General features: G+C 35.6%; 1 protein-coding gene across 1 annotated transcript; it reads left to right on the top strand.

Annotated features, from left to right (window-relative positions):
• Positions 1-27,953, top strand: CEP135 (centrosomal protein 135; the record flags this gene model as incomplete). Its single annotated transcript, XM_084286588.1, has 25 exons — positions 1-113; positions 692-882; positions 1,376-1,543; positions 2,063-2,204; positions 3,758-3,842; positions 4,224-4,352; positions 6,160-6,375; positions 6,890-6,955; positions 7,945-8,095; positions 9,046-9,239; positions 9,737-9,880; positions 10,445-10,588; positions 11,249-11,326; positions 11,483-11,634; positions 13,293-13,408; positions 13,479-13,633; positions 14,098-14,153; positions 15,268-15,436; positions 18,591-18,701; positions 20,496-20,681; positions 21,556-21,765; positions 22,763-22,965; positions 25,599-25,703; positions 26,086-26,232; positions 27,894-27,953. The coding sequence occupies 25 exons, from the start codon at positions 1-3 to the stop codon at positions 27,913-27,915; spliced, it is 3,453 nt and encodes a 1,150-aa protein (XP_084142714.1). The 3' UTR covers positions 27,916-27,953.

The following is a 27,953-nucleotide window of genomic DNA, read 5'->3' as shown; positions in this document are numbered from 1 at the left end:
ATGACTACAGCAGCAGAGAGGAAGTTCGTTAATCTCAGGAAACGTCTAGATCAGCTGGGCTATCGACAGCCACTGGGACTGGAGAGCTTACCTTTGGTGGAAAAGCTTTTTAGGTATTCAAAAGGAGACTATAAAAAGAAAAAAGTCATAATCATATAGGAGGCATTGTTTAATTTTTGACATGAGGGAAAATGTTCTATCTAGAGACTGTCTCATTCTAGTGTCTAGCAGATAGGTGTAGACTCAATCCCTGAATTTGATGTTCACAGAAATTTTTGTAGCTACTTACTGATAATCTCTGTAGTTATCTCAACAGTATAAGAATACTAGTAACCTTCTGATCATTTTTATTCTTGACTATTGCTTTCTTCTGTGGTAGAAGTGCTACGATATACAGAGAGTTTATTGAATTATCAAATGTAAACTCCTGATATGCTTTCTCCATAGCTTTATTTTTTATATTTGTCCTATTCTTTCCTAGTGGATGATCTTCCAGTTTTTCTTACATGAATGTTTTCTTTGCCTTTCTTGGAACCCATTTGTTCTACACTTAAGAACCGTGTTGCCTAAGACCAGTGCTTTACAGTGGTCTTGGGCAACAGGTTTTGTTTCTAAGCTCCTAATGAATATTTGAATCTGCGGTTTAAAGGCTGAAAACACTCCTAACATGTCCGATGCTCCTTGATTCTAGTGATCTTGTTCATACAACAGAGAGCCTGCGCAGTGCAAAATTATCTGCTGGAAAAATCGAAAAAGAGTTCAGCAATTATGATGCTATTTTAGAACCTTATAAGACAGAGAATGCTAAACTTACCAGGGAAAATAATGAACTACATTTGGAAATACTAAAACTGAAAGAGCAATCTGATCGTCACGTTAAAGGTAATAACAATAATAAAAAAAGATACTTTTTCTAATCCATCAGTGTCAAAATAAAATTGTGGACAAATCTGCAGATTCACATATCTGTTCTTATGCTTGTGAGTGGTCATTGACTCTAGTGCTTTTAATGAATTAAGGCTCGTATGCAGATATTTCTTTTGTAATTAAAAAGCTTCTGGGGTCCAGCAAATCATTGTTTTAATCAAACATGAAACTGTTAGAACGTTTGAATATATGCTTTCCTACTTTGAAATGCTACTTCTTAATTTAAAGTAAATAAATACTGTTGTTAAATTTGCTTTTATTCTACAAAGGGGTTTTGTATGTTTAAACATATTTGTGTTTATATATATACATAAACATGTGAGTGAGTATTTGGAAACTTCATGTTACAGAAAAAGAATATAAGCTTAGTTTTAATACCTATTTTGGTGCTACTAGGAAAAATAATAATGAACAAGAAACATAAAATTGCTCTTTCCCTCCTTTAAAGACTTGAAAGCCAACTTAAGGAGGGTTGAACATGAAGCAGCTGACTTAAGATTTTTGAATAACCAGTATGTGCATAAAATTAGAAGTCTGGAAAAAGAGAACAAGTCCAAGACTGAAAAAATTCAACAGCTTCAGGAAAAGAATCTGCAAGCAGTGGTGCAAACACCTGGTGAGTGTAAATATTCCCTCTTTTGTCAATAAACCTGTTCCTGTCTTTCTTTCCTTACTTTTCCTGTTCTCTGTCTTCTTGCTTTTCTCTGTATTGCTAAGTGTTTCTTTTTTTTTTTTTTTTTTTTTTAGAGTCAAAGTCTTTCTTTGTATAATTCTTGTAAAAGGTCCTTAATGCTTTTAGTTATTGTCTAGTCTGGAGGAAAGGTAAATCAGCAACAGATTCAAGAAGTTTGAGCTGTAGAGAATTCAGGGACTTACACACTGGGGAAGATTACCTATAGCAGACTTTGCATGTTTCCTTATTTCAAAACTGAATTTTGGCAAAACTGATACTAACCTGCAAGAGTTGTGTTGTCTCCAATGTACAAATTTCATCAGCTTATTACAATAAAGGTTACAGTTTTGCATTGTGCCAGTTCAGAAGCAGTGGAATATATATGACATTTCATTTAGTATAAAAGGAGAAGACTCCCTTGTGAACTTCAAGTAATAGGCTTCTGGGTTTGGGCTTTTTAAGGTGGCAGAAAAAGAAACATTCCATTCAGGCGTCAGCGCATGCAGATAGACCAACCCGTCCCCCCATCGGGCGTTAGTGCCTACCCAGTTCCTCAGCCAGAGGATCCTTACATCGCAGACCTTCTTCAGGTGGCAGATAATCGGTGAGCTAAAGAATTTTTCAGTCTTGAAGCATAAACATGAAATACATGCTGCTGTGATTTCTGCATCCCTTTCTGCATTTAAAATTCTGTCTGGGGAAAAAAATGGTATTTCAAGATATTTTAGTAACACTATAGTTCTTGACCAGGATTTTTGCTTAGTGATTGACTGTGCTGCCTGTGGTGAATTTGCAAGGATATTTAATAAACTAATTATTTCCATAAAGGCTTTCTCTTAAATTTCTATGCTAGTTCTACTCTTAAACTGAATTTTAAATGAGGGATCTTGGAAAAAAGCCAGATGTAATGTTCTGTATAGGAGCAAACTGGCTGCAAAACGGACCCACTTCTGGCCAAAGCTGAGCCCACCAGCCAATCTAATGGTGGTCCTGTGAGAATATATTCAAGAACAGGTTAAAAAAAATCACAGTGGCTGTTAGAGAAAGTAGTGAGAAGAATGTGAGAAACTATCCTGACACCAAGGTCAGTGAATAAGGAGGGGAAAGCAGAGATTCCTCTAAAGTCCATGGAGAAGACCACGGTGGAGCAGGCTGTCCCCCTGCTGCCCACTGGAGCAGATATTCATGGTGTTAGCCCATGGAGGACACAACACCAGAGCAGGTGGATATGCCCTGAAGAAAGCTGCAGCCTGTGGAGGGAGAGCCCACACAGGAGCAGACTCCTGGCAGGACTTGTGGTTCATGAAGAGGAACCCACGCTGGAGCAGGTTTTGAAAAGTGGTATCCCATAGAAGGGTCATCATGCCAGAGCAGCAGCAAAGTGTGATGAGGAAGGAGCTGCAGAGACCAAGTGTTGTGAACTGACCGCATCCCCCATTTTTAAACTGCCTGAGTATGGGAGGAGGTAGAATAGTCAGGAATGAAGGAGTGAAATTGAGCCTGGGAAGAAGTGGTAGTAGGAGGAAGTGCTTTTGATTTGTCTTTGTTTTTCATTATCCTACTCTATTTTGATTCGTAGTAAATTAATTTAATCTTCCCCAAGGTGAGTCTGTTTTGCAATAATTGATGGGTGACGGGCCTGTCTTTATTTCAACCCATGACCTTTTATTTTCATCTTATTTTCTCCCCCTGTCCTGTTCAGGAGGGGGAGTGACAGAAGAACTGGTTGGGGGTCTGACAGCCAAGCAAGTTCAACCTGCCACAGCGTCTCAAACAACAGCTTCAGAATTAACATTTTAAATCAACAAAACTGTTTTCTTAGAACCATAGAATGGATCGGGTTGGAAGGGACCTTAAAGACTACCCAGTTCCAAGCCCTTGCCATGGGCAGGGACGCCACCCACCAGACCAGGTTGCCCAGGGCCTCGTCCAACCTCACCTTGAACACCTCCAGGCATGGGGCATCCACAGCCTCTGGGCAACCTGTTCTAGTGCCTCACCACCCTTTGAGTGAAGAATTTCCTCCTATTTTTTTGTTTTGTTTTCTTTTAGTGAAATTTTTCCATTCAGGAGCAAAGAGAAAATACTAGTATTGAATTTGTGTGTGTGTATGATTCTTCCGTGAATCCACACAAACAGTATATTGCTACATTTCAGAATTCATGAACTTCAGTTAGAAGTAACAGAGCTACAGGAAAAACTGGAGATATCTGAAAGTGGAATGAAAAACTACAGTAAGCAGGTATGTTTACAGTTGTGTTTTTTAATAATTATTTGGCTGTAGTAGCCCTTGAAATGACGTTGATTTTATTTTAACCTCATTGTTAAAGCATTGTAGGGGTTGTAAAATACAACTGTTATAACTTGCATAAATTGAGCTATTTCTTTCCTCTACTAGGACTTGTTTCAATTTTTTCCCCACAGGTATAGTTTGATTCATTTAGTTTTATTTCAGAGAAGTCACTTTGTTCACAAAAAATCATAATCCAAGAAAATTGAATATTAAATTAAAAAAAAAATCCTTATTAGGGGCATCTCACTGAATGTTACATGGGTGTTTATCAGAACGAAGGTTCTTTTAAATGCTGTAGAAAATAATACAGATTTTCTTTTTTCCTTGAAGGTTGAGCTTAGAGACAAAGAAATAGAACGCCTAATGCTAGCATTGGATGGTGGTCGTTCTCATGAGGTTATATCTCTGGAATCGAGAAGTAAAAGTAATGAGAAGCTTATTGCCCATTTAAATTTGCAGGTAATGGATTAATTACTGTTGATTAGTCAAAACTTCACAAAATACAAGCAGTCTAAAAGAAAACAACGAAACTTTCAGGTCATTTTTTTAAAAAATCACTCTTAGATATAAAATCAACCAATTTAGCTTGTGTTACTTTTCAGGTGGTAGTCTTCCTTCTCTAAATAAATTTCATTTCTTGTTTTTTAAAGCCTGTTTTTCTGTTGTAAATAATTCTATGAACTCACATCTGCGTATAGTAATGTTAAGCTGAGAGTATTCAGGACATTTGATACACTGTTTTGGCAAAGTTTAAAAGTACTTATTTTCTTCAGAAATTTTTTTTGTGTGTGTATGTTCCATTTATGTTTTTAGGAACTAAGATTGGTAATACTTACTTATGAAGAGGAGTAGTCCTGCAAATAATCTCATTGGGTAGCAAGGAATCATCTTTAATTCAAATGGTCCTCACCTTTACTCCAACATAGACTTGCAAGGAAAGGATAAGCTTAAAATAAAGATGTTTGTGTTTAATGTGTGTATTGGCATGCATTTGATATTGGTCTCAAAATGAGAATTTCCAAAACAAATACAAGGCAGGCAGGAATATAGATCAAGTATAGTCCATCTCTGGATTTATACCATCCGTATACCATTTGTATACTGTTTGTATGTGATGTACAGTGGCACGCAGAGCCAGGCTGCAGAGCTTATTAGCAGTGCTGCAAAAATATGGTAAGAGCAATGACTTGGAAGCAGTACTGCTGTATTCACAGAATCACAGAACTGTAGGGGTTGGAAGGGACCTCAAGAGATCATTAGGTCCAACCCCCTGCCAAAGCAGGAAAGTGATACTGAATTAGTGAGTTGTGCTGATGACATATTGATTGTACCAAGAGTGAGCCCAGGTGTATATGCTGTGTTTCCAGAGCTTCACAGAGCTGATTTTGGGCCATTGAGGCTGTTTGTTCAGGCTCAGTGCCAACAGACCACTTTTATTCTCTGAGTACAAACAGATGGATATCTCTGCATAGTAGCATTTATGGCTATGGGAAGGCTCAGGCTGTCTTCTGGGCCTACAGCAACACTTTCTTTCGGGAGAAACTTTCTGGAGTTTTGAGGAAAGTTGTGTGGAGATGGAAGCGCAGCACTTCTGTTATGTTTTTCAAGGTACTTCAGGCTCCCATTTCCCCACATAGTGTAATTTAGTGTTTATATGTGTTTGTTGTTTTTTTTTTTTTCCTTCTCTATGCCTCTGCCTCTCTTCCCTGTACTTGCAGGGAAAGGTATACTGGGAGAAACAATGTCTCTAGAGCAGGATTTCTGGAAATGTGTTTAAGGTGCAGACCTGTGTTGGAGGCAAGCTAGATTTGGGGAATCTGATCTGTAAAGCTTCATTTTTGTGAAGGAGTGACAGCGAATTTAAGCCTAGCAAATATACTGGAAAGCTGGACAGCAGAAACTGTCTTCACATCTTGTGAAATTACGGGAAACATTAAGTGCCCTGTATCTACCAGACTGATGCACAAGACAGGTTTCTATACGGATCTCTGCTTTTTAGTGCTTTGTTTTTAGAATAAAATTCAGGGTTTGGAACCTATGTAGAGAACAGCATAGTAATGAATTCCTTCGCCTTGCATACCTGTAAAATCATATTCTTTTCATGTTGATATTTATTAATTTATAAGAATAGAAAATCTAGTCATTTTTAACAGGATATCCTTTTTATACCATGGATATAGAAATACTGTATTTCAGAGGACTGGGAGGAGCTTTTGCCGTCTATTTTTAACAACACATTAACATTTTAATGAAAAATATCTTTTAGGTTGAATATCTTCAGCAAACAAACAAAGAACTTGAAAATCGAATCCAAGACCTCTTGGACACTAAACAAAATGTGACTAGTGAGGTTGTGCACTTAAGCAATAAAAATGAAGAACTGTGTCAAGAACTGAATGAAATAGACCATTTGGCACAGCAGTTGGAAAGACACAAGGAAATTGTACTTGAGACTGCAGATAAAGAAATAGGAGAAGCAAAGGTAATCAATGATGTTTTACAAGAGTAGGATCTGCTTAGCTCTCAGGTTACCTTTTTTTAATTGCAATGAGTTACCTATTGGCTAAAGGAAGATTAATCACAGCAATTTTTTCTCGTTACTGTATTGGGTGAGATTAGTTCAGTTAAGAGGCAGTCTGTCTTCCTTCTTCTGTTAGTTCAGTATGAAACAAAATTCTGAGATACCTTAAACTATTGATAAGTAACAGACATATGCAAGAGTGATGCCTGTGTTTGGAGGGTGTTCTGTTCTTCTAAGAAGAGTCATGCAACAATTCATTTATTAGTTGTGCTCAAAATGAGTGTGTATGCTGCAAGTTTTATGTAATTTCCATTTATAGGAGCTTTAGTGGATATGTAAACATAAATTTTGGCAGATTACAAGGAGATAATAATACTTTATTTCTTAAAAAGATCCATTTGCTTATTTTTTATAACAAAGGAATTGTTATTTTGGATATGCAACTTTTAACGTAAAAATTAATTTTGGTTTGTAGAAAGAAATTGAAAGAAAAGATGGTGAAATACAGGATCTTGAAGAAACAATAGCAAGGCTTAAATCAGTAAGTAAAAATATTTTCTATTCAAGCATTCTTTGTAGTGTTTTTATCATTCTGTAATCCATGTTTCTCTCATATTTTATAAAATTCACCAATGCCTTGTTTAAGGAAAACTTTCATGGTATCCTCAAATTCTCTTAAACTAGTGTAAAAAATGTAAGAGCTAAAGAAGCTACATCACATTGTTTCAAAAATAAGCTTAAAGAAAGCTCTATAGACACTATGCTTCACTGTGACCTTATTATACCTTTTGCTAGTAATATTTCTGATATCCACAGTTGTACCTTCCTTGACATAACCATTTTTACCACAAACTAACAATGACATCCCAGAGGATGGAGGAACTACTTTGGCTCTTCACCAGCATGTGAAGAATTATGCACAACTTGCATACATAGAAACAAAGTTTAGTAGCCCAGATGAAAAATAACAGCATTACCAAACTCTTATCAGCATATAGCAGATTGTGTATTAGTTGCATATCGTGTGTTGTTTTAGTATTTCTAATGAACTTGAAAATATGAAAATATTCTCTGAGCACAAAATTGTAGGAAATATATACCAAGCAGCATTTGCTAAGCCGCAAGATTGAGTTGACTGATTTACAGTGTTGTGATCTGTTTTAACACCAGCAGTGTTTCTAAATGCCATTTAAAAGTTTTTGTTTCTGTAGTTGCTGCTTTTTTTCCATGTTTACATTTCACTGTGCTCCTAATTTATTTCTTGAAATACGAGCTGAATTAAGCAAGAGTGAATCTTCCTTGTTTCCTTCCTGTTTGCAAACTGTAGGAAGTAAGGCTCACATTGATTTAACATACAGTAGTATAAAGAATGATTGCCAAATTAACAAATATTACAGCATGAAACATGTGAGCTAAATAGAAGTACACAGTGTTGAATACCAGAAGCTTAACAAAATGTTAAATAGCTTTTTCCAAATGTATCAATTGGCACTTCTATTTATTTATTTTTAATAATACTTGTTACTGCAGGACTTGTGCTCGTGTCGTAGACAGAACGAGAGGCTGAGTGAAGAACTCTTTGGAAAAACAGATGACAAAGAAAATCTGGAAGTACTGTTAAATCAGCTTGAACAAGAGAAACAAAGACTGATGGAAAAAACTGAAAACTTTGAAATAAAAGGTAAATGGTCAAATGTAAATTATATTCCTTTAAATTTTGAAATAAAAAATCTTGCAGTTAATAATACTGAGTGACTAATAATACTAATATATCAACAGAAAAGAAGACTGAAATTCTTGAATTGTAAGTTAAGTGAAATATTTGGTCACAAAAGCGTGTTTTCATTCTGTTTTTGAGAACCAAAAGTTGAACTTACACAACTGAACTGTGATCCCACTTGACATCCTAATAACAATAATATGGCAGTTTCTTACGAAATAATTTATTTCATCCCAAACTGTTTTTATTCACTCTTTGAGTGAATGACTTCAGACTGCGTTCAAGAGCTTTTTCCAGTTTTAATTTAAAAACCTCCAAGGATGTAGATACCTCAGTCTCTCTAGGCAACCCATTACAATGTTTATTATGCTCAGAGTAAAAATGTTTTCCTTCTATTTCCTGCAGCAATTTATCACCATTGTTTCTCATTTACCCACTATGCACATCAGTGAAGAAAATGGCTCCATCTTATCTATAAACACCTCTCATGCTGCTCTTAGGTCCCCCATGAGCTGTCTCTTTTTTCTAGTTAGAACAAGCCCAGTTCCTTCAGCTATTCCTTAACAGGGCAAGTATTCTGCTCCTAGGACTAGCTTGGACTCACTCAACATCTTTCTTGTACTAGGGATACAAAACTGGATACAATATCGTAAATGTGATCTAATGAACCCTAAGTAAAAGGGAATAATCACATCCCTCAGTCTGCATCTACAGACACAGCCCCACTGTACCGTTAGATCTCAATTGGTTGCAAAGCAAACTACTGACCTGTGTGTAGACAGCAGTGAGCCAGGACTTTTCAGCAGATCTTGTGCTTAGGCAGCTGCTGGGTTTACTCCCTTCCAAATGCAAATGTTTCTGGTGAAATTCTTATGGTTCCTATACAGTTGTTTTCATTTCTGTTTCTGCAGAACGTGAACTTGTCCTAGAAATAGAAAGAATGAGATTAGAATATGGGATAGCCTTGGGAGACAAATCTCCTTCTCGTCTGGATGCGTTTGTAAAAACTTTAGAAGATGACAGAGATTATTATAAGCGAGAATTAGAATACCTTCAGAAAATGATAAAACGAAGGCCTAGCCCAAGCCGTAGGACTCCAGAGAAGGTAATCTTTTTATTTTCAACACAGGCTGGAAAAATAACACAGATACATTGTAGATTTATTAAGGGAGCTTTTGAATGTATTTTCAGTAGCAGTAAATGTGTAGCGTTTTTTTCGTTTTTACTGATTCATTTTACTGATACATTCTTAGCATAAAAAATTAACCAAGAGTAACTTCAATGAACTTGTTTTTATTTCCCTATTCACATTTTACAGTAACATTGATTCATTATTGATCGGTTTGTTTGAAATAAATAGATAATAAAGAAATAAAAAAAACTTTGAAATCTTATTGTTAGCTGGTTTGCTTTTTGTTTTTAACAGTTAGTTCTCATTGTTAGGTTATACAAGAAGTCTGGCATTGCTGGGAATTAAAATGTATTAGACTTATACTTTTCGTGTATTATTAATTGCATGAGTTCTTTCTTATTTGCATTACTTAATTATCCAGATATTTTAATTAGTATATTTGAACCTAAATTTTACTAATCACTTTGCAGAGTGAAGATCTTAGATTGGTCACCAGAGAAAGAGATGAGCTACAGTCCATGTTAGACAGATTTGAAAAACATATGATAGAAATTCAATCCAATGTCAAATTATTGACTGCAGAAAGGGACAGATTAAGTATTCTTTATGAACAGGTAAGAAGAGATTCTTTATCACTGGCATTGAAATAACTGATTAGCACTTATCTTACTACTGCTCGTTTAAAAAGAAAAAAATCCACTCTATAATAGAACTTGAGGAGTCTAGACCTACTGGAAAATAACAAAGAACAATAAAATATGTACCTACTTTTTAAAATTGTTAATAAAACCATGCGTTCCAATGTTCATTATTAAGTTAAGAGCCATTCTAACTTTCTACTGGCATTTGGAAATGAGCTAAAAAATGAGAAATGAGAAAAAATCAAAAGAATGCATGAGAAAGCATACAGGCTGGAAAAAAAATAGTAGTAGTAGTAGTGCTTAAATGATGAGAAAACAAGTGAAGTTAGTTTATACTTGGAACAACAGAGGGATGCCAAGTATGCTGGCAGCATAAGTTGTCATGACACTGTGTGACTCGAAATAGGTTTTGGTTATCTAGGGAAAAATGGGACTATAATAGTACTTCTATTGTAATAACAGTGTTGAAACTTTCTGTCAGCATTTACACTGTATTAATTGCAATCCACGTATGCTAACAACGATAACTTTTTAAAGTCTCAGAGTGAATTAAACAGGCTGAGAAGAGAAGCAAAACATAATTTAGTTTCTCAAAGTCATGTGGAAGAAGAAAGAGCCGTTGCAATGACTGACTTTAGAAGACTAATGGCAGAAAAGGAAAGCCTAAAAGAAAAAATAAAGGTAAGTGGTTTTTTAAGCTAAATTGCTTGCAGTAAGGTGGTATGTGGGAAAGACTTAGAAATTTTGCTGTGTTTGTGTCTGGCTGTCAGTTCCACTTTTCAGTAACTTTTCAACTTGTCTAATTTCAAAATCACTTGAGAGAGCTGGGTGAGTTAGTTGTCTGAGTTATCATTGCAAACTCAGTTGCTAAGTGGGGATGGGGTAGAGGAACGTGCTTGAAGTGTCTGTCTGCAAGCAAACATGGCATTTCCTTATGCGTAGAGTGTAGATATGAAGCCCCAACCACAGAATATTTTTACGTGTATGTACTACTTTGAAGATGTTCTTCGAGTGCTAAGCTACATGTGCTTGTGACCCTTTCTGTTGCCCTGTAGCTCTGTAATCTTTCTGCAGAAGCTCACAAGTATTAATTCAATTGGTACCAAATATAAAGATATGCTTCCTTTAACAGAACTCTAATTCTTTTTTTTTTTTTTAATTATTATTATTGTTTATATGTATATTGAACTGGAGCGGTGTATTTTCAGCTATTGCTCTCTGGTTTTATAGAGAACTTTGCATTAGGTTATGCATCTCAGAAGTAGAGTAGTGTTTTCTTACAGATTTTTACATTTAAACATAATGTATCTTATTACATGTAGTCCCATGTTTCTACCTCAGATTCAGCAAGAAACAGCTAACCTTGAAAAATCAAAGATGCAGCATGATATTTCAGAACTGGAAAATAATATTCATGAAGTAAGTACATTTTTTTTTAACCAAGCAAGCCTTTATTCTAGAATAGGATAGACATTTCAAGCAATTAATTTTGCTAGCTCTGTTCAATTTAGTTTTATTAAAAAAACAAGTTGTGATAGTTACCTTAAATAATAACATGCCTTTTTTTAATTGTAGTTTGAATTGGAAAGGTGTGAACTAAAGAGTACAATCTCTATCCTGAAAGAAAGAATAAACTCTTTGGAAAATGAATTGAAATTGAAGTCCAATAAACTTGCCCAGACGTCTGATGATTCTTCTCAATTTAAAGATGAGCTTTGCTCACTTCAGTAAGTCTAATGCAAAATGTAATTTTCTTTCACAGATGGTAACATTATTTTGTTTCTTCTATGAACATATAGCAGAGATGAGTTGTTGGGAAAGACTATAAAATACTTTTTTATATATACACCTTGGTACTGTTTTTGTCTTAAGGAAATGTAAATTGGAGTAAGGAAAGTGCTGTGGTAGCTTTCACAGTGAACTCCTCCTGGACATATTTGATGACCAGATACATTGCTTCTTTTTTGTGGCTAGCAGTGAATGAAAAATTTCTCCTTAAACTGTTTCCTCCAACAACCATATATCTGCTTATGAATGTAGCAGAACAGAAAATTTCTAAAAGGACTTTCAAATACTGTTTGCTAAAATGAAGACAGATGCCTTCAAACTGCAGCAGTGGGATCAAATTGTGCTCGTTTTACAGAGGTGTCAATAATACTGCAGATTTTATGCCAAGCATTATTGATACTTGACAGTTGAGTGGTTCATGGAGAGCCAGTCTGTAATGACATCTCGTTTGAGCTGTTTTCTTTTGTCAGCCTCTGTCATATGCTAGCACTATTACAAATATACTACAGTTCTGCAAGTTGGCATCTTAAGATCCGTAGGCCCAGTCTGCAGGGATTTGACCCACTTGAAGTGTAGGATTAAGTATACCCATGTATTTTTAAGGCCTATTTAAACTTGCAGACTCAATGCTGACCCTTAAAGTTGTTTTAGAGCTCCCATCAGGTAAATGTGGTGGGACAAAAAGAGGCCTTAGGAAATGTGGAAATGGATAACTGAATAAATCTGGGTGGAGATTTAGAAATTCAGGAATTTGATATAGGTAGAAATGAGAGCCTTGGGTACAAGATGCACTACAAAACAGATAGAGCTGTAAACGAGATGTGATGTCCCACCCCACATCCCATTCCACACCTCAAAAATACATATTTATTGCAAAATGGTACTATTCTTCTGTACTATATTTCTGTACTGTTACACAGTACAGTGGCAGGGGTAGATAACTGAAGAGCTGAAGCTCAGAAGCAAGGCTCAGTTCATCCAACACTCCAAAGGCTACTTGTTGGTAAAATCATTAGTGTATTTGTTTGTAAAACTGTGACATCATGGAGTATCTTGTTAGATTCTTTTCAGTTTTAGAAAAAAGCATCAGAAGCATCAGTGCTTAAAAGTGTGGGAGATGAGGAACAGGGCTGCAATCCATTTAGCATTTGGTTTCACTTCATGCATGGTGGCATTTTGCTATTGCTGTGTTTAGGGCTCCTTTTTACCTCTAAAGTTTAATTCTAAATTAAGTGAGAGTGATCTTCACCTGCCGATGCACGGTATTCTGGACTGAAAAAAGGAAAAGCTTTTCTAGTAACAAAAATCAGAGGACATGAGTATTTTGGATTATCATGGTTATTCCATAGCATCATTTTGAAATGATGTTAAGGTGGATGTGCCACAGGAGTCCAGAGCAACCAGGTGGTATTGGTCTCAGCAGTCTTTAATAGTTTTCTCCCTCCCTGTCTAAGAGGGAGAGGATTGGTTAGTATGACACAGTCCGATCGTGAGGTTACACTGGAACTGTTCCAGCATTTCAAGCAGCTCAAGAGCCACAAGTTAAAGATCCTGAGTTAGTTCCCAAACTTCTTTCAACTGTGTACTGGTTTTCCAGGCTCTTAAATGAACAACTCCAGAGGTCTGTTGAAGACTTACAGCACCGATTGTCTCTCAAAAAGGATGAACTGCAGTCAGCTCGAGAAGAAATTATAAAGCTAGAGGAGGAAATAGGTGATCACTAGTTATTTTTACTTTTATTTCCTATTTTTAAAATCAAGAGTACTTATTGCTTTATTTATAGATAGGTTAAATCAGAAGAGCACTTCACACGATGAGGCAGTCAATGTGCTTAGAAGTACCATTACTGTTTTGGACAAAGAAAAGGACAGTCTTCAAGAAACTGTAGATGAAAAAACAGAAAGAATTGCATGCTTAGATGACAACATAGCTAACAAGGTATGTGCTACTTCGCACTCCCATCTGGGGATTTGTAAAGCCTTTAGGATTTAGGGAGACATTTTGCCTTGATAACAAAACTTGGGCAGAGCTCTAGGCATCACGTGAACTCTGTGTTTGGACCTAGGCAATACAAAGTCATTTGTCAACTCAATAAAGCTTTAATTATGATTGTTAGTGTGTTCCCTATACACTCCAAGAAAATATAAAAGTATTCTTCCTATTTTCCACTTGGAGGTTTATATTGAGATGCATGGTTCCAGCTTGAGTTGGCAGAATCCTTTGCAGTCTTCCATCTATTTTTGACAAGACAATCCTGTCTCAATAAAGAAGCTTGGAAATTTGAATGTGCAAAGATGCAATTACTTGCAGATGAAAAGTTGAACAAAATTATTTAACTTGAGCTATCTTGGAGTGTTGCAATATAATAATACCTAGTACAATTTTTGCTTTTATTTTCATAGGAAAAAACAATTACTCATTTACGTCTAACTCTCTCTGAGCTGGAGTCATCAACAGAGTGAGTAAAGGCTAGATCAGTTTATTCAGTGATTTTTTTCTCCGATAAATATCTTCAGTGATCAGTGAAAGTAGATGGCAATTTTATGTACTTTGTTGAAAAGGGCTTCATTCTGTTTAAGTCAAGTAAAGGAGTACGTGTTGTAGAGAAAGATGCATATAACTTTGGAAGAGACTTCCCATGCAATTAATTGCAGACTGCTAGGGTACTGTTAACGCAGCAATTAACAATTAACGATTGTTTGTCTATTTTTATTTTCCCAAATTGTTAACATTTCTTAATTCTCAATTAAGAAGTGGCTTTTTAGTATTCTAATTATGCCACTAGATATTATTAGATTTACTCAGGTATAACTCGAGCTGAATTCTAATTATTGGCAAATTAATTCTTCTAGTTTTTGCTACCAGTACAGTCCTTATTAAAGTATCTTTAGTTTTCAGCTGGTTTTGTCTGATCTTTCCTTCTTGCCTCCTTTTTAAGCATCACTTTTAAACCTATAGCTTTTAAAAAGAAAATACTTAAACTGCAATATTTCAACATCTCAGCGCCAGTGTAACTGAGTATTTGGTACATTGATACGTAAATTATCTGCAGCAAAAAAAATAGTGCAAATGTCTGCTGAAATTCTCATATTTATATTTCTAGTTTTCTGTGTAACCTCTTCCTTACTGTTTTGCTTGATGCCTTTTAAGTCTTAAGCTATCCAGGGAAGTTTGTCTTTTTCCTTTATGGTATTAATATGCAACTGCTAATACACTGTAATCACTAACAGATGCAGGTAAACACAAGTATCTGTAATTGCTGTTTGCTTAATAAATGTGTAACTTTTTTCATATCGTATCTTCAAAGGTGAAGACTAAGCCCATATTATTTGTACATAATAACATGTTACATCCTTAACTTATGTTTATGTTTAGCTTCTGCTTGTGTTTGTCAGCCTTCAGAGAGCAAGAATTGTACCTCGTAAAAAACAAACAACAACAAACAAGCAAAAAAAAAAAACACAGCCTTTTATGTATATATAAAGTCCACGTTTGATAATTTTCAGCAGTATGCAGTATAGTGTGAGAAGGGACAGCTTAAATAAGTTTTTTCAAAATCCTTCTCTTGACAGTCAGCTAAAGGACATGCTGAGCAGCAGAGACCGTGAGATATCTAGCTTACATCGCCAGCTTGATGCATCCCACATGGAGCTTGCAGAAACAGGAAGAGTAAAGGAAATGGCTCTGAAAGAAAACAGACGATTACAAGATGACCTCGCTACAATGACCAGAGAAAACCAGGTATGAAGGCAGTACATGCTGTTGAAGAGTTAATTTATTGCTTGCTTGCACATCAAAACTGCTACATCATGAGTTTTGATTGAATATGATTAATTATTGGCATTTCTTGAACACTGAGAACACTATTAACAGGGAAGAAAATGTAAAAGCAATTATTCTGGGTATTTTTATATTCAGTACAGTGGGGGAAAAATAGATGAGTTTTCAGTTTAGTCACTCCTCCCCAAATTAAAATATAAATTTAAATAAAATAAGTTGATGGCACAACTGTTTTATCCTATAATGAATTTAACTTGGTTATATCACTTGATAGTTATTGGTAAAAAGAATAAATAAAATTTGTATTTATTATCTGTGGAACAGGGAGGATATTGAGAGAGTAACACATTGTAGAAGCAAATGTCAGGTTATTAGTTAGTTCATAAATAGGGAGAGGAAAGAAAAGATTGTTAGTACATCCAAATACCTTTTGGTACATAGTGATTCTTTAGTTTTATCCATCTGGTTTCCACAAAGCATTGGATGTATTGGGTAAGTTATGCCACATTTGTGATAAGCGTGTTTTGGAATGTAGATTTTAATGTTTATTTACTGTGAGCCTTGGTAATGGTGGCTGTAAAAAAGTGTTGTCAGCTGTTTATTCTCCAGGTCTGGTAAGATCAGTTTCAATTTCTGTGTGTTGTTCTGCAGAAACTCTGCTTCCAGTGATAAATTGGGAAAAGTCAGTTTTGGGGGAGAAAATACAGCAGAGTTTAAAAGCTACAGGGTAGAGGGATTGAAGAAAACTTATTTTAAGTTATGGTAGTCCTGAATAGTCTGAATTTGTTTCCTGATTTCAGGAATGGATAAGGATGCAAAGTCGATGGGAATAGGAGGGGTTCCCTTTCCATTATGTCAAGGTTGTGTGGGATTTTTAGAAATGGTGAATTCAAAGGTGCCTAGAGAAATGTTCTTACTGGGTTGTCTTTGCATTGGTAAGGTAGGTGTCTGCTGAGATGGTATCAGTTCAGCTGTGCATTGCAGCTTTTCTTTTTTTTTGTGGTGATTCTGTGCAGGTACTTTGCTTGCAGAGTTTTATTTTACTTATTTATATTAGTTTTACATGATTTCATCTGTTCTTAGCTCTCACTGGTTCAGAGTCATAACGTACTTGCTAACAGCTTGACAGTCAGTAGCTTTAGGCCAAAAAATAGGTGGGAAGTGGTTTCTGATTGCCTGGTGGGCTCAGAGTGTTGGTTTGTGTGTACTAGTGGTCAGCCTTACCAGTGGAGAGGCATACCATCTCCTTCAGTTGTGGCTGGCTGAATACTTTTCCTTGAAAGGGCATGCTCTAAATGCATGAGTTAAACTTACGTCAGTTATAGAATCAAAGTTGAAATAACATCCTTAACATCTTGAAGAATTGTCTACTTCATTAGGGTATCGTTGAATATTTTGTAGAAAAATGGGCTGTTTCAAGCTGGTGCTTTTTGTAGGTTAAAAGAAACCCCTACCATAGAAGTAGCTGAGAGGTTCAGTTAATGGTACTGTGAGATTATCACCATCACTGTTACTGTTGTGGCACCATCATCCTGAAGTGTTCCCCAGGGTTCACAAGAAACCACCACTGTTGTGCAAGGCTAATTCTTTCAAAGAGCACAAGCAGCATACGTAGTTCATGTCCATCTGCATGCTCCCAATCAGCATTGCTCCATCTGTTCTTACTTGGAATTCTTTGGGGCTGGGCTCCATGACTGGGAGTACCTGAAGTGCATGCAGTCTTGTTCATCCCTCACGTAAAGTGTTGGGGAATAACGAGAGAGTTTTGTAGACCAGTTGGTTACTGCTGGCCAAAAGTCTCCCAGTTCCAATTGCATGAAGTGGATGCAGTAGATGCAATAGAATGTGCACATGGATGTTATATAGCAAAAATGCCCAGTGTTTGTAGGGTAAGTAACATTGTTTTATTGGGTTAAACATCAGAAAAACTAGTTAGAGTATATGTGACTGATTTAAAGAGCTAGCCCAGAGTTTTGTTGCAACTCTATACTGCCCATTCAAACAAATACAACTATTGCCAGCTTCATGAGATTCAAAGGCTTTGTACAGTTCTGATGCTGAGACACAAATGCTTGTTTGAATTCATTGTAAATGCCAACCCTAGAAATAATGAGAGACGTGTTTGTTAATCCATGTATTTCCATTCCATCAATTCAGCTGAGTCTGAAGCTAAAATGTTCAAGACGCTGTAAGTGATGTAGCACTCTGAATCATTTTTGTAAAAGATATGGTACAATACATAAACATACAGGTGCATTATTGAGATTAGAAATGTCATTCACAGGTATCTAATATGATGAAGTGTTAAATATTATCTTAATATGATGACTAAAGCTTCCCAGTGTGCTTTGGAAGACGTGAATTCAGTATAAGCTAAGTAAGGCACAGAGTGGGAAGACTGCTGTTAATGAATATTAACATACCATGAAAAGAAAAAGGAAAAGAAATATCCTCCGTTTCCTCCACATTTGATAGTGGGGATAGAACATACTTGCCTTTTTGGCTCTCCTGGCTTGAGGACACAGATGAAGGGAATTGCTGAACCTGAGAGAGGGCCAGATTTAGCAGTTCCAACATCTCAAATTCCATGGAGCATTTTTTATGTTTAAATATGGTCTTACAAATGCCTTTAATTAACTTATCTTGCAACTCAACTTTCTAACATCAGAATGTTTATTTTAAAGTTTGTTTTTTTTTTTTGTAGTAATTTGGCACACCAAAACTTAATTTATAAGGGTTAGTGAATCTTAAAAAAAAATAAAAATAAAATAAAAAATAAAAAAAAAATCCCAGTCCCCAGATATGCATGTATTGACTTTTCCAAAGATCAGTCGGGTGTGTCATCAGGGAATCTGTGGATTTTGTGAACTGGTATGATGTTCATTGTTTCACATTTGTTCTGTGATATTCTTGCCTGGAGAACTCTTTCGTGTCGCTAAGGTAATAGGGAATATTTTTTGAACTCTAAAAAACCCAAGGGAATTTGACTAAATTACTTAAAAGTAGAATAGAATAAAATCTAGGGCATATGTAATTACTTTGATTGTCTGATAGAGTAATATATGGTGATTAATTTACTCTAATGCACTGTTTTGCCTTTCTGTAATCTTTTTAGGCTGTCAGTACTGAGCTTGAAGATGCAATACGTGAAAAAGAAGAAATGAAAACTAGGGTTCATAATTATATAACTGAAGTTTCTAGATTTGAGAGCCTGATGGCTTTAAAGGTAAAGATAAAATGTGTAGGCACTCATTGTGGTTTTGGTAATGTCATTGAGTTTAGAGTATAACATGCTCCTGTAAGGATACTATAAACAAATTAAAAAATATGGGGGTTTGTGTCCTGTTCTCTCCCCACCTCCTATCCCTCTTTTTCTTTTAGTTTTCATATACTTTATCTGCAGTATTTTCAAGTTCCTAGTCAATTTATACAATGCCTTACTAGATCTGAAGCTTTGATTACATTCTGACACATCACAGTTCTGTTGATAAAATTTCAGTTGTCCATAACACTGCAGAATGACAGACATATGTTTGAATATTGTTCTACTGTTTGAGTTTTGAGAACACAAACAGTAAAATATCTGGTACTATACAATGATTAATAGACAACACACAAGCTTAAGCTATAGTTTTTAATATTTGACACTTTTTAAAAAGAGAAATTTTAGCTGTACTTCTGCTGTAGGACATTGTAAAAACAGCATATCGGAATGTTTTCTCTGTGATTAATAAGATTTCGGACTTTTTGCTTTACCGACAGAACAGCACTCTTGATAAATGTATTTCATCCAGATGCTTGGATTCAAAAGTGTTAAATGTGTGAACTAAATCTTATAGATTCTATTTATTTTAAATGATTATTTGAAGACAACATGAACTAGTAAATTTATTATGTGACTTTGGTTAGGAAAGAATGAGCTTTTATCTGACTTTAGCTTTCATGTGCTAGCTGAATCTTTGCAAATTCAAACACTTCATACAGGTTGAAACTAAAGCATAGAGAAAAATAAAGGTTGGTAGTATATGTTAGCCTTGAACTTTCAGTTTGAAACACTTGAAGCTTAGTTGTTAAGAGTGATTTTAATTATATGTCATATGTCCAAAGCAGTTCAGCTACAAATGTGGCTAGATCTTTGGTAAGCGGGAATTCAGGCATTCAAGTCAGGTACCAAGAAGCAGGTGGCGAATTATGAAAGTTTGGTTTCAGGGATTTGTCTAATATTACATATGAATGTTTTCTGTGGAGACAAGGATTTACTTTTCTGCACAGTCTTCAGCTGTTTAATCATGAGTTTCTGCTTCCTAATGCCCCTCATTCTGTTCTGCATGAAGGAATTTCACAAGCAGTAGCCTTCCTCACTAGATAAATCTGATTTGTATTAGCAATATGCTCATCCTGCAGTGCACTGAATGAACAGGGGAAGAAAGGAATGGAGCTAAATAAAGAAGAGAAATTAAGCACCACCTTATAATACACATTTGTAGTTGGCAAAGCTAAAATTCACAAGCAGGATTTTTTTTTTATTACTGCATACCTTGCAAGCACTAAAGTCTGCAGTTTTGTACTTTTATGATAGACTGCTCAGTGTGTATGCCCAAATGGGTTATCAGTCTTTCAGACACTGCTGTAATGTAAATATTAGTAAGAGCGCAGTAAGTAAAAGGGCTAAAAATAGACTACTGCTGGAATTTCTTGGATAGACCACTAAGGATCAGTACGTCTCCTTAATGTGACCACTGACAACGCAGAGATCCAAAAGAACCCCTCTCTTTGGAGCCTTGCAACTTATTAACGACCGCTAAATCTAAATATTCCTATTTAGTAAAACTCAGTGCCATCACTGTATTTATTTGGATTTGCAAAAGAGATGATGCAATTTAGTAACTGAGAAGACAATAAGATTAAGAAAATGGAGAAAGTTCCTACTTTCTTCTAAAAAAAATATATATATATAAATAGTAGGCATTAAAAATGTCAAGTTATGCTTGTCATTGCAGTGTTTTGCTGTTTCATCTAGGAAAAAGAAAACCAAGATTTGTTAGAGAAGTTCCGTATGGTCCATACGCAAGCTGAAGAGTGGGAAATCAAGGCTCACCAAGCAGAAGGGGAAAGCAGCTCAGTACGACTTGAACTCCTTTGTGTGGATACAGATCGGAGACATCTTCGTGAGAGAGTAGAACTTCTGGAAAAAGAAATCCAGGAGGTAATAACTTGCACAATGTAGTTCTGTCAGGGAAAATGAGATATGTTCAAGTGGTTTGTAATAAAGTCAACATACTTTTTTTTATGCTTGAACAGTAGTTAATTCCTATTCATGACTGTTTCAAATATGGACAGTTTTTGAAACAGTAACTACTTCTGATTACTTGCGTTTTCCTTCTCTAACCTCCTTTCCCTAATATCCCAAAGTTAGAATCCGTGTGTATTTTAAGAACTCTTCTGTTGGGTGATCATGGTTATTAAGCTGTTGCCTCTATAAGAAACTTTTATTTAGCAGCTTCAAAATATTTGCGTATAGCTTTATTGTCTAAATACTGCCTAAGTTTAGTTCTTAAATTTCTTTTGAAGCTTTGAATGAAGTATTTGAAGCATTGGTGGCTGAAGTAAAGGCAGAAATTTGGTGGTGGTAGTAGTAGTAGTCCAAATCCAGATTTAGGATTACATAGTACAGAAAGCTGAACCAATAGCATTAAAACGAAAATTTAGAGTGTAATAGTTCTGGATTGACCACATTCTGTCTCATGCTTTTAATTAACAAAAAGAAGAGTAAGAGACTTAACAATGTAAGCTAACTTAAGAAATAGATCATATTTGGGGGGTTTAAAACTTTAATTCTCTTCTGATGCTGCACTCTTGTATAATATCTGTATTGCCCTTTTAAGATGGTGAATTAAAAATTGCAGAGATCGTTTATCAGGTTGTCTTGGCTGTGATTTAGAAAGAGAAGAAGAAAATAATGTATTCTGACGGTAATTTTATAGGGAAAGTTAATTTTGAAGGATAAAGGAAAAAAATCTGTTAAAAGAGAACTGTTAACATTCAGCAATGAAGAGATATCCGTATTTGTCTTTGTTTAGCATATTATGGCAGCACAAGCATACGAATCTCAGATCTCCTCCATTACAAAAAATATGTCCAAATTGGAAGAGGACATTAAACGGGAAAATCAGGATAAGTCTTCTGTGTTGGCTGACCTGGCTTCTGTGAGAGAACTCTGTGTTAAACTTGAGGCTAGCAAAGAACTTGTATCTCGACAACTTGCTTCCAAAAGCATGGATTATGAACGGGTAAGCAGCAAAGACAAATTTACTTTGTTATAATAAAACATCTGCTTTTAATGTTTTTTGGAAAAAAAAAAAAAGAATAAATTACTTTGGAGAGCAAGGTAAATTAATTTACATCAGTAGTTTTGCATTTATGTCTGTGTGAATTGTCTTAGAAATTTTGCTCTATACAGATCTATATCTATTTTTATGTACAGAAAGAGTTTCATTCATTACCATTAAAAGTGTGGCAGCAGTAGTTTTTGCTAACTGCAAAGGCAAATTATAGTCAATTGGTTTCATGTACTGTACTGTAATTTATTCTGGTTTACATATTTTCTTTTATACAAGGTGAATGCTGCACTTATTTATATATTAAGGACTTTTCCCTAATGGATTTTCTCAATTAAATTGAAATTTTAGATACAGCTGAAAAGCGTTAAATATTTTGAAATAGTTTAAACACTTCTAAATGCTCCTAATATCTGAACTTTTTTTCTTTTGAAGTGGTTATTAATGAAGTCATGTCCTTACTTAGTGATTTGATTGAGCCTTCCGCTACTCGTTCTTCAAGACCTTGAGAAAAGGAGGTTTCATCCCTGCAGAATTTCTTTATATTGATAAAATTGATGAGGAAAACAAACATTTCTACAATTTTGGCAAAAGTTGAGAAGCTAATTGAGCTGACCTAGTCAAATAGAATGAAGTACAGTATATATGATTTTTTTGTACCTGTGCAAAAACTTACACCATTAAAAGTCAGTTAGTGTTCCAAGTATTTACCCAAACATTTTCAGCACTCCAGTTCCTAGTAGGACTTTGACTGATATTTGAATATTTCTTAATTAAGTATAGCTTTAAATAATTTTAGCTTTTAATGTGTTTTGGGTTTTTTGAGCTCTGTATTCTTTCCACTTTTAAGAAACTTCCAATCAGTTTGGTTTTTATGACTTGTTAGGAAAGTGAATTGTGTTGTTTGTAAACACAGTGTATAAATAAATAATAAAAATTTGTGCCCTAGGTTCTGGGTGAATTAGAAGATATGAAATCAGAAGCAGAGTTGCTGAAAAAGCAGTTGTCCAGTGAGAGACTTACAATTCAGAATCTTGAAACGTTGCTGGCTACCAGTAGAGATAAAGAGTTTCAGAACCATTTAACATCCCAGGAGAAAAATTCAGAAATTCAGCTACTGAAAGACAAGCTAACACTTGCAGAGGGCAAACTGTAAGTCCTAAGTTACATGTGTTATATGGGTTAAAATGAAACTTTTTCTTTGTTGCAACACTTACTCACAAAGTCAAATTCTTGATACTTAGTTTTGGTTGGCTGAGTGGATTTTTGCAGCAAAGGCTTTTGACTTATAGTGACATTGTTTACTGAAAATTTCTCTTTGCATCTTTCATATCACTTTGATTAATCGCCACTATGGTGGACATCAGTTTAGCAGTGAACTCAAACAGGAATTCCAAAGGAGACCTACTCTAAAAGGAAAGGTACACCCTGTTTAGTTTTTATTCAGTCTTGAGAATAAGCACTGAATTTCTTTCACTGTGCCCAGTGTTGATTTCAGAATGTTTGCTTTACTTTCTCTGGTGATCACGACTCCTTCTCACATCAGATTTTCTCACGTCAAAGTCAGGTACAGGAGGCTATACCTTTCCTGAAGTTCACTTGTCTGATATAACTCTTCCATCTTTTCAGTGCAATCACTAAAATCCTTTCCTTCGAGATCAAGGGAGGTGATCCTTCCCCTCTACTCAGCACTGGTGAGGCCACACCTGGAGTGCTGTGTCCAGTTTTAGGTTCCCCAGTGCAAGAGGGACATGGACCTACTGGGGAGTCCAATGAAGGGCCACGAAGATGATTAAGAGACTGGAGCATCTCTCATATGAGAAAAGGCTGAAAGATTTGGGACTGTTTATCTTGGAGGAGAGAACATTGAGGGGAATCATACTGGTGTATGTAAATACCTGAAGGGAAGGTGTGAAGAAGATGGAGCCAAACTCTGTTCCGTCGTGCCCAGTGACAAGACAAGGGACAGTGAGCACAAACTGGAACACAGGAGGCTCCCTCTGAATATCAGGAAGCACTTTTTGACTGCCAGTGAACAAACACTGGCACGGGTTGTCCAGAGGGGTTGTGGAGTCTCCCTCCTTGGAGATGCTCAAAACTTGTTTGTGGACATGGTCCTGGACAACCTGCTGTAGGTGGCCCTGCTTGAGCAGGGGTGTTGGACAAGAGGACCTCCAGAGGCTCCTTCCAACATCAACTATCCTGTGATTCTGTGATGTATTGTTTCTTTTAAATGTAAATGGAGCTGAAACTGATACGTATACAAATGTGGACAGCACTTTCTATTTTGATTGTCTTTGCTTATAAGCTCAGTAGAATAGCTGCAACTTCTCATGCTGTGCATGTGCCTAGATTCTGCCTCAACTTTTTAACAGTCTTGCAGAGAAAAGATGGATCTTTTTGGAGGGATAAAGTTAAGAGTAGAGAGGATATTTTTTTTTTATATATCAAATGCAGGTACTAGAAAAGTGTGGGATTTTTTAAAATTATTATTATTATTATTATTAAAAGAATTTTAACAGCATACAAAGAACACAAACTAATGGAATGTTCTGAGTGAAATAAAACACTAAAATTACAAGAAAATGAAAGAATGAGTTTTTTGTTTAACATAAATTTAGCTTGCTCTGTATAAATACTAAAACTCTGTTTAAATGACTTAACAGTATTTTTTTCACAAGATTTCTTCCACCCAAATTGTAGGGTTCCTTTTCTGTTCATTGCAAATGTCAATACTTGCATTGTTAATAGAGTAAGATCTAGTAGGAAGAGGGAAGATGTTCTGGAAGAATAGTGACTATTCTGCATTTTGGGGGGATCAGATCTCTGGATTATTTCACATCTCCCTGGAGTCAGAGAACAGCAGGTGCTCAGACAACAAGTCTGTGACTGAGCTAGGAATAGAACTTTTTTTCAGGATTCAAGTTCAGTGCTTAAGCAATAAACTAGTCCATCTTTCCTTCTCCAGAACTGACTTCTGAGCACTCAACTTCATACTGACTTTGCAGGTTCTATATAATAATGTAGCTGTTTAGATTCTGGTTTAGATGACTTATTTTACACCCAAGTAACGACTTTTTTTGCTTGCTTTCTAATGCAATTCAGGGCATTTTGCAACCAAGCATTGAGTTGTCCAAGCTGATGATTTGCTGAGCAACGTTATGTCACTCAAGATTTTTCAAGGCTGCTTTTCTTTATGATTCTTGTGATTGGAACAGCTGGCCCCAAACACAAGGGCATACTTAACAGGCCTTCAGGAACTGGGCTTTGCTGGTCTGAGTTTACATTAATACTGGTTTTATTTAGATGTTATAAAACTGTTTTCATTTCTAGACAGGTATTTCAAGCCTGCTTAATATACTTTCTACTGAAGCCATATGTTTCTTGTCCACAGACAAGACAATATTTACTATTTTGTTCTTCTTTAACTGTACACATAACCAGATATTAAGATAGTAAATCAATGAAATAATCATGTAATTATTTTGTCTGTTTCTATAAAGCATATCTCTGCTTACCTTTGTCCGAAAAAGAACATGATGTATTGGAGTAAGGATGTATTGAGAGGCTTGCCAGCTTCTCACGGCTTTCTCACCTTAGGTTCCTTCCAGCAACATGCCATTGTATTCATTTGGCTCTCACTCCTTAATTCTCTCTTTGATTTGGTTTGTGTGAAACAACATGCTGAGAATCTGTTTTTGTTTTGTTGACTTGTTCTAATTCCTCTAGGATCCCACCTGTCAGTGTACAAAGCAAACTTTGTTGCTTCTCATGATTTTTTTTAGAAGCAGTCATAATAGAGAGGTTTCCTTACTTCGAAGTAAAGTTGCACAGCTGCAGACTGACTATGATGTTTTAAAAAGACAACTAACAACTGAACGATTTGAACGGTAAGAGGCTGTTGTTTTTTTTCATATTAAGGTGGTTCCTCTCTCATTTTAAAACTGTTTTTTCAATATGGGGGCACTTTTATGGAAAATTGTTTTCCTGCTTTCATGTGAAACCTAATATTCTCAACCTGAAAACTGCTTTATTAAAAAAAAAAAACGCTGTTTCTGAATTCCCTCCTAAATTTTGTGAATTTAGTATTGCATTAAAAAAATAAATCCATTAACCTAAAAAATCAAGAAGAAAAATTTATTTACAAGAAAACAAAACTCTTTGCAAACTATTGTGAAAATCACCAAATAAAAATATGTTAAAAATATTTTTTTGCTCTAACATCCTGCAGTACTGAAGTGTTTTGTAACTGAAATTACTATCTTTTGGTAGGGAGCGCGCAATTCAAGAAATGCGTCGACACGGTCTCTCTACATCATCATTACGTGCTTCACCTCCTCTCAGTTCTACTTTAAGGTCTCCCTCGCAGTCTCCAGAACGTGCAGCTGTAAGGACAGTTGAAGAAGCGACAACTGAAAAGTAAGTGATTTGATTTTTTTCAGATCGTTTCCATATAAGAATTAGATTTAAACTGTTTCTAACTAATACTTTATTAATTTTACAAAGTTCTTCAACACCTCAGATGGTGCTTATTCTTCTTTTGTTGACTCTCCTGCTATAAAATATTGATTGGAAACAATAGATGCAAAGTGCTCTCCAAAGACCATATGCCGTAATGGATTCCCATTCCTGTTTTTGTTAATGGTCTTGCATCATTTGACAGCTCCCAAATATATTGCCTTCTTATTAGTGTCATTAATTATGTCCAAATATAGATTGCCAATTTATTGCTGTTAGTAGTTATCCCCAAACAATGAATGATTCATATCAAGAGAAACATCATGAGATTCTCTCAAGTACAACAACGATGGAAAGATAGCACATAGGAGAAAGTCCTCAACACGTTAGATGAAACAGTCTCCAAAAGTGCTTAAAAATTATCACTGTATTTTTCATTGCTAGTTCTTGGAGGCTATGAATGTCTAAGATCGTGGTCACCCGAGTCCATAAAAAAAAAATTTAAAGTCATAAGCAGTCTCTCAGTCATTTTCACTGACAATTTTATTCTTTTAGAGGTCATTGGTTTAGGTGATGTTTATATGTTACGGGCCTGATTAGCTGACTTTATATCCTGTCTCTGCCATACTGTGTAATACTTTGCAGTGAAGAGTGGAAGGTTAGGGAGAGTGATTGTTTGGAAAAGAGCATATTTAAAAATAACAGCTTATGAATCTAACTGCTCAATCCAAAAGACAGAATTCCAAACTGATAACAGTTTAAACTATTTATGTTGGTAAATACATATGACCTGTTCTTAGGCTTACTTAGGAAATAGGTCTTGATATTACCAGTATTAATAAGAAGGAGGAAAGAGTGCTTGTGACTTTTTTTGCTTTATTGATGAGCCGTTAGGCAAACCCTGTTATGTTGCAAATCAAGATTTTGCCCAGTAATCTCTGGATCATTTTGGTCTCATTCTTAAGAAAATGGTAAATAACATGTTTCTCAGAATGAGTATAATTAGTAGACTGTTGTCCTTAATTTTTCTTGCTTCATAGTGAGTGCAATAAAAATAGTCCAGATGCTATACTTGAAGAATACTCTATAGTGAACTATTTTATCCTACTATTTGAGTACTTGGTTTTACCAATAACAGCTCTGTACCATACTCTATCAGAAAATATCCCAGTTTCATGAAGTACACATTTTTAAAGAAAGTATCTGATCAACTGAATTGATATGGAGGCTAACTTTTTACTGTCTTGCCTTATTGGTGGATTATTACCTTAGAAAAATCTCCGTATTTCTATCATCATCTTTCAGTCTACTTAGTTATTCCTTCCTGGGAGCTTACCACAGTGAAGTGTAGTCTGTAATTACATTGTTCCGTAACTGTCTTATTTCTCTGATCTGATTTAATCTTCTCAAGAAATTCTCTTCCTCCTCAGCTCACATTTACTTTGTTAAGCACTTGAGCAACGAGTCAATGACCTGGATGTAGAGTTTTAGACAATATGCTAATGGTTGGTATTTAGGAATAACAGAAGAGAATATGAGGAGGCTAACTGTAATTATTACTTTTTATCATCATTTTCATTAAAATATAATACCATTATTTTGAAATTTCTTTTCTCCACCAGAAATGTGAGCTTCAAGGAATAACCAGAACGTGAGCGATCAAAGCATTAATGTGTTATAAG

This window comes from Netta rufina (assembly GCF_964035555.1).
Source record: "Netta rufina genome assembly, chromosome: 4".
NCBI lineage: Eukaryota > Metazoa > Chordata > Aves > Anseriformes > Anatidae > Netta > Netta rufina.
Note: the sequence above shows the minus strand (reverse complement) of the source record. Positions and strands in the feature narration are given on the sequence as shown.